Source organism: Patella vulgata, chromosome 4, assembly GCF_932274485.2.
Source record: "Patella vulgata chromosome 4, xgPatVulg1.2, whole genome shotgun sequence".
In the NCBI taxonomy this organism is placed as follows: domain Eukaryota; kingdom Metazoa; phylum Mollusca; class Gastropoda; family Patellidae; genus Patella; species Patella vulgata.
The window spans coordinates 16,405,692-16,419,561 of NC_065882.2; the positions used below are offsets into that span (position 1 = coordinate 16,405,692).

The following is a 13,870-nucleotide window of genomic DNA, read 5'->3' on the forward strand; positions in this document are numbered from 1 at the left end:
TTAATAGCTAAACATGGAGTCATGAAATGAAATGAAATGAAATGGGGTTTAACGTCCTACTGTTCTGCTCCTAAACTGGGCTAATGAAGACGGCCATACAGTGTGCTATAGGGGAAATTTTGCCCAGGCAGCGGCGCTACGGCCTACTCTTATATCGAATTCCAACTGCCAAGGGATCTTTGACGTGCACGCCAATGTGTACACGGGACCTCAGTTTTTCGTCCCATCCGAACGACTAGACAGCTGTCTTTGTCAGGCCCTCCGTCCTGCATCACTGACAAGAGGAAACCACGCCGGAAAATCTGGATGAACGTTCTCGGCCAATGCAGGGATCAAACACCCGACCTCCAGGCTAGCGAGCCAGCGTGCCATATCTCAACATTTGCTGTATTAAGGACATCCGGTCCCACGAAACAAGGAAATCGACAATTTGATTTTTTACCCAAATCAAATAGGTCTAGCCATTTTAAATTACTTTTTGACATTTTATTTTGTAAATATTGTCTAAGGTAACAATATGCAATATAATATTTCACCAACTCTTTTTTACAGAATTTACCAGCGCTGTTGCTTGTAGCCATTCAAGAGCTATCGAGCTCTTCACAGAATCTATAAATGGCGGCTGTACATTTAACTCCTTTCCGTGCGGCTCGTGGTCTAACTTTAAAAAGGATAAATGTACAAGTTGTGGTACTGGCTGTGCTGTGATGGGATACCACTCAAATATACAATCCCGGGGTTCCTTTTACTTAAAAACTTCAGCAGATGAACCTTACTGTGTAAATTAGCTGTATAGTTATTAAACTAAAACACACACTTTTCAGCATATTTTACTGTTTCATTGTTTATATAATAATGTATTTCTTTAATTTATCTTAAAATATAGATCGCTCCAAGACCGTGCCGTTTTTGAATCGTAATTAAACCCTACCACCCCCCCCCCCCAACCAACAAAACCCCACTATTCCGACAGTCCAGATTAGTTGGGTTAGGGTAGTATTGCGTAGTATCGGTTACCCAGAACCTCGTAGTCTCCAACGTATGTGGTTGATTATCCGGTAAATTTCGCCATGTCAAGTAAGATTTGCGTCCCTTTCCGAAATAAATCCCACAATTCATCCATTATTATAAACAAACATGAATCGTGAAGATGAATTATATTTAATTTAAAAAAAAACATGGATGATCCAAATCTGCCAGGATGAATGATCCTTGAATCGGTATAATCCCACGTGGTAATAATCCACGACAGTAATCCGAAATTTAGATTACATGAGAGAGATCAAATCTCTCAAACCAGCACAATGTAAAACAGAGAGATAATTTCCCTCAAAACAGCTTTATAAGTGCAACACCACGAAATGGCCGTAAATCGAGGACACAGACCACGTGGGTCAAATAGAAACTCACGACAAACGTTAATAATAATTTTGCAATACAGATCTGTCTAAATCTTTGCAAACATAAAAGGGGCCCAAATCTGGCATTATTTTTTTCTGAACTAAAACTAATCCCTCTGAGCATTCAAGGCAGATATTGAACAACAATTTGAAAACCTTGATACAAAATTAATAGAAAACAATGAAAATGAAGAGTATATGACAGACTACAAGGATGTCAAACACAAATTAAATTCAATTTACAACCACGAAGCAGAAGGGGCAATACTTAGGGCAAAATTACATTACTATACAGAAGGTGACAAAAACACACAGTTCTTTTTAAATTTAGAGAAACAGACACAGATCTCCACGACAATTAACGATAAACTTATTCAAAATATTAATCAAATAATGGGTGAAATAGAAATTATATTGCAAAAATTTATATTAAGAAAAGGTAACAAAACTAAGTGGCATCGAAAAATTTATTGATAAAACTAATCTCTCTCTGCTACAACTTGAGGATTATGAAGCAGACTGTCTAGAGCACAAGTTATATACTCAAGAGTGTCAAAAGGCGATTAACTCGTTTAAAAATGGAACTTCGCCTGAAAACGACGGCTCGACTCCAGAGTTTTACTCCTGTTTTGGCCAGTACTCAAACATCTTATTCTGGACTCTCTGAACGAAGGATTTGAAAACGGCTCCTTTTCAGTTATCCAACGGCAATCTATCATCAAACTTCTGCCTAAACCCAATAAATGTAAATACGAGTTAAATAACTGGAGGCCCATTACCTTAATAAATGTTGATATAAAAATAGCCAGTAAAGCGCTATGCAATAGATTGATACCCTTTTTAGAAAAACTAATTCATCCCAATCAAACGGCATTTGTGCCTGGAAGACATATTTATGAAAGTATTAGAATTCTAGACGACTGCTTTTCCCTAGCTCAACAAAGGCGTATTACAGGCTTTCTGTTGGCAGTTTATTTCAGTAAAGCTTCGATTCAATCTCCCATTCATATGTGTTTAAAGTATTTTGCCATTTTGGCTTCAAAAGAAAATTTATAAGTTGGATTAAGATTCTGTACGCCAACATAGAATGTGCTGTAATAAACAATGGGTACACTACCAAGACAAGGGGATCCGATGTCTGCAAATCTATTTAATTTAATTATCAAGGCGTTATGCGAATGTATAAGAAACGACGGGAACATCACAGGAATAGGTTTTGGACAAAACAGTGCTAAAATTGTTGCCTTCGCTGATGATCGTACCTGTTTGCTAATGGACTTTAAGTCGGGACGTCACCTTCTAGAAGTTTTAAATCAATTCAGGCTGATTTCTGGTCTTTCTTTCAACTACTCTAAAACTGAAGCCTAAAATCTAAACTCAAGCAATCAGCTTGCAATAAATTTCAATTTGACAGTAAATTCTACAGCCATAAAAAATATTAGGAATCTTCTTCTCATTTAACACAAACCTGCGAAACAGACTTAATTTTGACAATAAACTAGAACACTTCAAAAACATGTTAAATAACAAATGGTCTTTCAGAAACCTCTCATTAAGTGGTAAAATTATCATTATAAAACTTTTTTGCCTCTCTATGCTATCACATCAATTACAATCCTTATACATACCTGACAAAACTATCGATGAATTGAATACGATATTTTATCGATTCGTATGGAATGGCAAGGACAAAATCAAGCGCGAGGTCATATGTAAAGATTATGCTTCCGGTGGCTTAAAAATGGTGAACTTAAAGGAACATATACCATGTAAATCCTTTTCCTGGATAAAACAAATATTCAGACAAAAACAGCAGCTTTGGTACGATATTTTCTCTTTCGCTATATCTCCTTATGACCCTTTATTATTATTATCCGGTAACTATGATCAAATAACAAGTGGTTACCATGAAAGATGCATTAACATTTTGTACGACAGAAAACAAGCACAACAGACGATTCAATAACATTCTAGTATCCGTAAAAAGTCAAGGAAATGTCCTCATCTGGTTTATTATGCTTCGAACTAATCAATCCAAACATTCATCAACATATGATCTAAGGCAGTTACCATTCTTCTACGAACATTTATTTTAATAACATGGAAATACTTACTGAGGCAACGGCTTCCAGTTGGGGTCAGTTCTTGACTGCTGCGGAGTATCTAAAACAAATAATATTACATTTTATGTGTATAATAGGACAAATTTCATTAATGGTTAACTATAATAAATCATAAGGTACATTAATTTCAATGGTTTACAGTATATAAGCTAAAAAAGAGTTACCCGAAACTATTTTGATACTTTCAAAATACTTACTGAGGTAACAGCTTTCAAATTGGGTTACCGGATGTGAAGAGGCTCTTGTCGACGAATTCCTTTGTGTTTGCATTTGAGGATCTGCAAAAAAGGACATTTGCTCTAGCGTGGATATCGCAGGCAAAATTTAAAATATCAACTCCAACTGGGAGACCACGCACTTGAACTATTGTCCTTTCTTTGGTGTCTTTCATTTACTTCATCAATGAAATACTTCAGATATTGATTGACATCTTTTGGTTTGGTCTGGCCTACAAACAACCCAATGACAGAGCGCACCTTTATCTTCTCTTCCATAAAAAGACATAAAATCGGTAAAAAATGTGTATTGCTACTTTTAAAAAGTGGAAGTCCATCAATATTTAACTGAAGAGACAGTTTTGTACATAATGAAAGTATAATAAAAATAAAAACCCCCTGCATTTTCTGGGATCTTTCGGAAGCCTTGGGTTTTCGAGATGTAAAATATCTAGTAAAGTGTTTATATGGCAATGAGGAACATTGCTATTAACAGCCCATTCCTGTAATTTGGATTTAAGATCTCTTTCCTACCCAGACTGCTCTGATTCATCATATGTAGAAATGCTTTCGCTTTCCATATAAGATGAAAATTGATCATATTCAATATCGTTGCTAATACTAGTTGTAATGAAATCCATATATTCACCAACAGATACATCTCCATTTCTTTGCACTGTTATAGTATTATCAAAACTATTGTCTTTGTGTAATGTATTTTCCGAATTATTAAAATAAGATTATTTTCTGTCAGAGAATCTAAAATCTCTTTTGCTCGTTTCTGAGCATGGCGATCATAGGCGTCACACATGGTCCGCCCCCCCTCCCAATTGTTTTTCGGGCGGGGGGGGGGGGTCTGAATATACTTGCCCCCCCCCCCCAATTTACATAGTAGGCCCCAACTCCTATTTATTTACAACAATTATTAGGATAAGTTAAGATTCTTTCTGCATACAAAAAATGTACAAATTAAACCACAAACACTTATGTTTACTTTTTCATATCCATTTATAATAAACAAAATGTATAAAATAATTTAAATACCTATACAACTTTCTTGTAAATGTCAATGTGTATATGTATTGTAGTTAACAATTTGGTGATTGTCAAATATGCATCCTGATAAACTGAAATTATGTGATCAAGTTTTGTTTCATTTGGATCCGCCTCATAAAAATTCCCCTACTAAACTCTCTTTGTCGTGTTGTTCATAACTCAAGCGTAACATGAAAAAAATATGAATACGGCACCCCCGTCAGAAGACCCTCCCCCACTCTCCCTCCCATATATATTTCACGGCTACGCCTCTAATGGCGAAGAATACTACGTCCACAAATTTTTTTATTGCTATACGCCATACATAAGCTTTTAAATAAATAAAATGAGGTAAAGTTTGTGCAAGACAGGATTTGGGAAATAACTTAATTCTCAGGTTCAATCCAAATGCCAACCAAGACCAGTCTGAAATAAAGATAATTTTATGCATTTTTGTATGGGGCCATAATCCATAATTATATATGAAAAGGAATGGTGGCTGATTATTCTAAGAATTTTAATTCTAAATTATTGTATAGGCCTGAATTAAATTAACTTTAATAAATTGACAATTTATTTTTTCTAGGATTAAATATTGTTGTTTGTCGAGTTTTGTTTGATGATGTAAAATGTTACTTTTTGTTAATTTATAAAAATATATAATTATTAAAATTAGCTTCTGTAGTTATTTTTGTAACACTAAAAAAAGGAAAACATCAGTCCACATTCCCATTTCGTTTGTTATTCGTCATCAAGTAAGACGTAACTAGGCTTTTCAAGTATAGCTGAATATTTTGAATTTTGTGTGATTCCCGTCTGTAACAGGGAGGGGTATTTTTGATTTGACCCATTTATATCCCAAAGATCTCGGTTTCTTTCGATATGATTGACAGCCGATCGTATGACCTGACGCGACCTATCTCTACAACTGGTCAGATCTTCATGTAGTGTAGGCCATCGAAAGTATAAAAAAACGAAACGAAATATAAATCTGTATTTTAATCAGATTAGAGATCACGTCGATTCTAAATTCTGCGTCGCTAGGCCTAGACTAGCACAGTCTCAGCTGATTGACACAATATAATGCAGCTGGTCCAGCTAGTTTAAACACGACTCCCCAATCCTCTAGGCCATCTGCATGGGTCACGATAGGTAAGCGATTATCGCTCACCGTGATGACTAGAAATTATAATTTAAGTAGATCATAGATTTTAAGAAGGAATAAACGATCACTCAGCAGCAGTCTGAGTGTGTTTTGAAATGAAGGTCGCCACTTACATCGCCATCGTAATACAACTCCAAGCTTACAACAACTACTCTAGTATTAGTATTCAGCTTTCGGTTAGCCTAAGCCTAAACAAATTCGGGCAGCTTTCATATTTAGCTCTAGAATAATGCCGATTTAGTAGCCCGTTAGTGTTACTACATCTATTTACATATAGTTGTGCGTGTTTTACATTCATGTATAAGCCTACATACGTAAATTAGTCGCCGTTTGTTTTTTTTAATTAGCCCTTGCCTGTCCATCGTACCGGTATGTATCACGTACGTACTCTAGCCTAATGTTTTGTTTGTATTCTGTTTCTAATAATGGAGTGTTTAGATACAATAAAATCTTGTCAGATCTCATCTTGGTAGTAATAGAAGACACAATTGGCGATTTTTATATCCTAACCACATACACAGTTGAGAGTTAAAATAACTGAACTTACCATCCGCACGAACCAAAAAAAGAATAAGGCGTCCCAGAAACAGCTTTCGCGGCAACGTTATAATTACGTGATCCGTTTCCGCGGCAAAATACAACGCTGGGGTTACCAGATTATTCATTGAAGAATTAACTGAGACGTTTGTCAACTTGTAGATTGTTTTACAATAAGCCTTAATTAAAATGCATTATATACTGAGCGCCATGGAAAACGCATCACTTAGTTTTTCGTATAACAAAATGATCCTGTAAACATATCTTATTTATTTTGCTTCTTATTGTGAACAATATTCAAATGGGAACACATCAATAACAACACATTTGTACACTTATGGATGTTTAATCTGTAATCAACGGTACAAAGTCAGATGGGTCAAAACCAAAAGTACGACACATATGTCAGTAGCGCGTGTGTCCTCCACGGGCTCTTATGCACGCTGTGCAGCGACGTCGCATGGAATTTACCAATGTTTGAAAGAAGGCCTGGGGCAAATTGTTCCATTCTTGGACAAGAGCAGCTTCTAAAGCAGCAATGGTGTGCATCTGTGGTCTCCGATACAGACGGCGTCCAATCTCATCCCAGACATGTTCTATCGGTGCCATGTCCGGAGACATGGCTCGCCAGTCCAAGACATTGTTGTTAGCAGCCAGGTAGTCCATACTAAAACGGGCGGTATGCGGACGTGCATTATCCTGTTGGAAGTGCTGAACTTATGGGTGCGCTCGAAACATCGGAACAACAATTGCTTGCAAGACATCATCACGGTATACAGCATTAACGCGACCCCTGCAAATGTGTAGAGCGGTCCGGTGATGAAATGTGAAGCCTCCCCACACCATTACACTTCCCCCACCCCATCGATTCGTTTGGAAGACGCAGCAGTCTGCAAGACGTTCCCCAAGACATTTCCCACACACGTTGACGGTCATCAGCGTGATAAAGATGAAAGCGACTCTCATCACTGAAGAGCACACTTTGCCAGTCTACTCTTCTCCATGTCTGGTGTCCTTGAGCCCATATCAAACGCCGCTGACGGTGATGATCCCTGAGGATAGCTCCAACATAAGGTCGTCGTGCACGGAGTCCTACTTCTCTTAGACGTATCGTCTTACGGTGTTGGCACTTACTGGTTCTTGTCTTCCGACGACTGCTGCACCTGTTCGAGTCGCTGGGCGGAATCTGTTACGCAGATGAGTGACCCGGATGTAGCGGTCTTGAGCCTGGGTTGTAACGCGTTGTGGACCAGGACGTTGACGGTCACGTGTTGATCCAGTAACTCGAACACGTTCCACCAACCTTACAATAGTGGACTGATGACAATTGAAGTGTCTGGCAATAGCACGTGTAGACATGCCAGTCCAGGACATTCCCATGGCTCCATTCCGTTGATTTTCAGTAAGTCTCGGCATCTCTAGCTCGATTCCTTCACACGTCCAACAACAAATTACGACAGATTGACGTTTCACAGTTCATTTACTGCACATTAAGTTGAAAACATGCTTTTAAAGGGCTCACACACAATGCAATTTTTTTTTTTTTTTTTGTGCACACGGGCCGATATTTTTTGCGTTTGGGAGCATTGTGTGAAACAATAGTTCATAGTATTGCATTATATTATACATACAAAACCACCTAGTAATAAAATATTTGGAAAAATAAAGTGATGGTTTTCCATGGCGCTCAGTATATTTACAATCCATTTATCTGTTTCTTTTTGTAAAAATAAATGTCATTTTATATTTCCAATAAATAACAAGTGGTTACCATGAAAGATACATTAACATTTTGTACGACGGACAACAAGCCAAACAGACGATTCAATAACATTCTAGTATCTGTAAAAAGTCAAGGAAATGTCCTCATCTGGTGTTATTAAATCTCGATCTACGTCGTTAACCAATAAAACTGTACCCGAGATCATACGTCAATTTCTATAGATAAGCGCATTGCAATTCCTGTTTTAGGTCCGTATTATGCACTGAATGTGTGTAGCAAACGCCGCACTGCAACGCAGTATACATTTATCACCATTTTCTGTGTTTTGTGTTATTATTTCAATTGAAAACACCGAATGTAAAACCGTGACAAATAGGCGCGGGAGTAATACTTGACGGACGCAAACGCCTTTTCTTGCTTTCCCAACACGTGTGTTCAGCAACATGAAAGTAGGCCAGTATCGCCTGTTTATTACACTAATAACTTTAATGCATTTATCAGTTAATTATGGTTCCCGAAAGATAATAAAACAAATAAATTATCGATGTCGCCCGCCGAGTAGGATCCGACAAAATGTTTTAATCCACAATCAATGTAGTACAAATTCGCCGTGTTCAATGACACGATTTCAAGGGCACCACGTGGCGCACAAGGGTCGATTTAGTGGGGGTTGCCGCGAGGACTATTTCCGGGGAAGATCGGAAAAATAATGATTGAAATAGGACCTTTGGGGGCCCTGGAACCCAAAGGGGCCGAAGTTGGGTGCTTTGAACTATGCGGCTCAGTTTGTGGGGCTGTTTTGGGCCACGGCCTCAAATTTTAGAGCTCTCGCACGTCCAGTTCCGCAATTTGGCCCAAAAAGACATCAAACAAGGTGCCTTGTAGCTGTTTTTTCCACGTCAAAGTTTAGGATTATAATAGAAACAGCAGGGACGAGCGTGATATTTAGCCACTGCCACATTAAAGTCACGTGATAATTAACGTGAAAATTTACAAGAAGTATGTACAATGTTGGCCCAATAATTAATGGGCTTACGTTGGCCATGCGACACTGTCGCTGGCCAACCATTGCCGACATTGGCCCAACACAAGACTGTTAGCTGGATTTAAACCTAGAAATATTGGTCAATATATTGGTGATTTATTAAAATAATACTTTAATGTATTTTCGATATGGACATTTACGATATTTTACTTACTGGCATGGGAGTTACATTTTCTTAATCTTTGAGGGAATGCATAAAAAAACGTTTAGAGCAGCATTTTGGTGTAGGTCAATGTCTCCATAGTTTTTAACCACTGTTTATCAGTAAAGTTTTCAAATACCATTGTCCTCTCGCCTCGTTGATCCTCCAAGAAATCCAATTCGACAAAAGCCATTTTCACAAAATGAAAACCTTCTAGGCGCTTTCTAACCCCTGTATCGTCACAATGGATATCAAACGGTTCAGAAGATTCAGTGTTTTAAAAATAGTTTAACATTCTCTTTATATTTTTCATTTTTCCTTGTGTAGAGACTTGGTATATTCTCTTTGATATGGTTGGTAGTGATAGTATATGCGCTACAAAATATCCAGTGTTCTGCAAGCACATAAAATGCTTAAACTAGGGGCTGCATCATTTTTAGAACGTCCACTTTGACAAGCAGTAGTTGGTCTCATATTAGGTCTGATATTTTTCTTCCCTAACTATTTTCGCACTGAAAATAATAGGCAGGATACACCCACATTTTCGAGAGATGGATAGAGAACAAGCTAAAAAGAAAGTGATTTTGCCTACAATCAAGGGCCATAATTCATGATGTTACAATTCCATATGCGCAAATATCAAAAGGAACCAAGATCTTTGGGTTATAAACATGCATTCCAAGTTTCATCAAAATCGGATTAAAATTGTGACCTTTACAGGGTCCACAACCTTGATATTCCATATTTTTACACTATTCGCGTACAAGCGGCGGCCATTTTGTCTGGCAATTTTGGTCCGATTTTCACGAAATTCGAACTCCACTTTCATTACGGTGTAACGGTGTTATAATCAAACATCTTTTTAAATCGGATAAAAATTGTGACCTCTGGCGAGACCACAAGCCATAAACGCGATTTTTCGTACAATCAGGGGCCATAAATCAGGAAGTTACGATTCGATATGCGCGAATATCGACAGGAACCAACATCTTTGGGTTATAAACATGCATTTCAAGTTTCATGAAAATCAGGGGCCATAATTCACGAAGTTACGATCCGATACCTGCCATTATCGACAGGAACCGAGATCTTAGGTTGATAAACCTATATTTCAAGTTTCGTTGAAATCGGATAAACATTGTGACTTGTAGAGTGTCCACAATCAAATTGTGGACGGACGAACAAACAGGGGCGACGACAATATACGTCCACATGAAAATGTGGGCGTATAGAAAATATTATTATGTTCATAAATGAGTTGGGTAACTACAACTTTTGAAGGGGGTCCCGAATATCAACATTTGTAAAATAACACACTTTGAGCAAACTATTTTATATATTTTTGTACTTTCAGAAACTATATGGATGACAAGGGTGTCCATTTAATGAACTAGAGTAGCATGGAAACTTGGCTATGTTATGTTGATACTTTGGGTGGGGGAGAGGCATGCTCACTACTCCGCCAATATCCACTATTGCCATTTTTACGATTGATGATCACATGTAAATGCACACTCTGACAATAATACTAACGCACCCACACTGGCAATGAAATGTAATACTGTAGCAGTGTAAATCTTCGGTAATAACTAAAGACTTGAACTATCCTTGAAACTATTTATTACCGGAAACATTAAACATCATATACGGAGAACAGCACGTCCGACAAGCAGAGTAACTGTCCTGGAAACAGTATGAAACCTAGAATGTTTTGTCAATGTACAAATCGGTATTTATAATAAAATGGTATCTTAGGAATTAATAATATACACCAGGGTTACTATTAACATTTAAGAGGAGAGATTAAACTATACAAGACATTGCAATAAAATAAACAATAAGATAGTAATTAAACTCATTAATGTGTCAGCTGTCATCGATCAGTCATTAGATAAGTAGCTTAACGTCTAAGTAACAACGCAGGATTAAGAGAAACATAAGAAAAAAAGAAATGTTTGAATGAAAGAATGAATAATGAACGAATGAAATATTGAAAGAAGGAAATACCAACAGTTCACAATATTATCACCATTATAATACACCAACCCCGACAATGCAATGTACCAACCCTGACAATGGTATGTACGCAACGCACCCACACTGACAATGGTATGTAACCATTTTTCCAAGAATTGATTGAATTCAATATAAGGGTAAACTGGTTTCCTCCCTCTTAGTACACTATATAGCCCACTCGGAGCATAACAGTAGGACGCTTAACCCCACTGCATTTCATTTTCCTACGCCAATTGGAGTATTGAAGACAGCCATACGCTAGGCAGAGTGCTATGATGGACATTTCTCCATCGAATTCTTACTGTGGGGCGTTATATTATGTACACGCCAATGTGTACCCTGGTTCTTGTTTTTTTGTCCCATCTACACAACTAGACACTGTTCTTTGCCAGGCCCTTCTTTGCACTACCGAAAAGGAGAAACCACGCTGTAATTTCCCGGGGACCTTACTTGATCAGTGTAAAAAATCGAACTGTACATTGAGAGGAAGATGGCCGACAACCCGACATTTTTAATGTCGTAGTGTCCTGTTAAAATGAGAGAGAGAGAGAAGAGAGAGAGAAAAAAATGGGGTTTAACGTCCACCCGACACAAACTAGGTAATTTCGGGACTAGCATATGGTTTAATTTTAATTTAATATTTCGCTTGTGCGTAGGGGTCTTTAGAAGTCGGAGGACCCGGAGAAAACCCACGAGGCTGGACAGGCGACCCTACTCCTTGTCACGTGGGTTAAAATGTGATGTCGGGTTGTCGCGGTGTCGGATTAAAATGTTGGGTTGTCGCCTTATGAAGGGCGACCTCACGACATGATACCAATCAGCCACCATACCATCTGGTTATTTTTGGTGTTTTTTTTATTATACCTGCACCATATTTATAGCGGCTGACTAGTGAACCCGCGGACTAGTGAACCCCTCTCTTTTTTGTCACAAGAATAGATTATAATCGGCTGGTTCTTCTTTATAACATTATGCACAAACCAAAGAATGATACTTGGATTAGTATCTGGAAATACTGCCTGACTGCTGTTTCTATGGCTTTCAGGGCGCCATCGTTTTTGTCGTAGCGTTCTTTTTTGTACAAATTACAGAACAATAAACAATAGGTGAACCATCTGGGTTGTGCAGAAGTCAGCGTAATAGATAACTATTATCCCAGAAGACAAACAGTATCAAATCATTTATTCTTGAATGAGTCCAATGCATTTACACACCGAAGCCTTCGAAATGATGGAATAATATTGTATGATATAATAGTCAATATTTCAAAACTTTACGACTTGATGAACTAGACACAATAGGCCATGAAATCGGAAACATAGATTCATCCGAATCCTGTCTGTCTCTATACTTAGACGACCAACAGGATTCATGGACCTGATAGGAATATTCGCCCCCCCCCCCAACCCCGCTATAAGTAGATTTATAAAATTGTGTCTAAGCTACAATATTATTTTAAAAAATCAACTATAAAATGTCATTATTAACCCTGTCCTGTAACACGTTCATAATCATCCAGGGTCAAACATACATATGGAGATAAATCCACAGTTCCGAACGTTCTGAATTTTGCTCTTATGAACGTGCTCTCCAAGTAATAAAAAATTTCACGCAAAAATCTGTTCTGTATTGTGTTCACAAACTTGAAAAATCAAAATGTGAAAGAAAATTTAACGCATCTGAAATTTGCGAAGATATGTCATCACGAATATTTTTTCAAGTTCTAAGAGTATGTCATGAATAATAATGATGACTTGGCACTTATATAAAGAAAATCCACAACTGGTCAGTTTACTATTCTTGGCTGATCGTGCCAGTACAGACCTCTAAAATAAAATAGGTTATCTTTTATCATTTACACTTTTCAATGGAAAGACAGAGAGGGAGGGGAAAAAACGAGGGTTTAACGTCCACTCGACACAAACTAGGTCATTTCGGAACTAACATATGGTTCAATTTTATTTTAATAATTCGCTTGTGCATAGTTGGTTTTTTTTTTTTTGGGGGGGGGGGGGCAGTGGGATGAAACTTGAGGAACTGGAAAAATCCCACAGGGTTGGACAGACGACCCTACTTCTTATCGCTACAAGCGGGAATCGAAATTACACTATTTGACCCCCACCCCCCTTTCAAGGGGGAGAAAACTGAATGTCCAAAATCTGTTTCAAATACGATTTTCCCAAAAAATTGAGAGAACAACACGGTGAAGGATGTATTTAATTGTATATACATGTATATCTTCGTAAAGTGATGTTAAACGAAAAAAAATGCCCCAATAATATTAATATTAGACATGTTACATCTAGAATTGAAATTACCCGAGGCACGAAAAATGAATTGGTATGTATATTATATCAGTGGCGTAAAATAGTAAAGTCAGTTAAATAGGCCGAAATTATGACTAAACTGTGTATGAGCACCAATTGTGTCATTTCCCCCGGGCGCCGAGAACCCTTGTTGTGCCGCTGA

At 37.7% G+C, this 13,870-nt stretch overlaps 1 protein-coding gene across 1 annotated transcript in view; it reads left to right on the forward strand.

Moving 5' to 3' along the window:
• LOC126817831 (pancreatic lipase-related protein 2-like) overlaps positions 1-13,870 on the forward strand; it is a 28,695-nt gene that overhangs the window by 3,319 nt on the left and 11,506 nt on the right. The window contains exon 5 of the mRNA XM_056100195.1: positions 553-738. Within this exon, the coding sequence (XP_055956170.1) occupies positions 553-738 (186 nt within the window). The remainder of the gene's footprint in view (positions 1-552; positions 739-13,870) is intronic.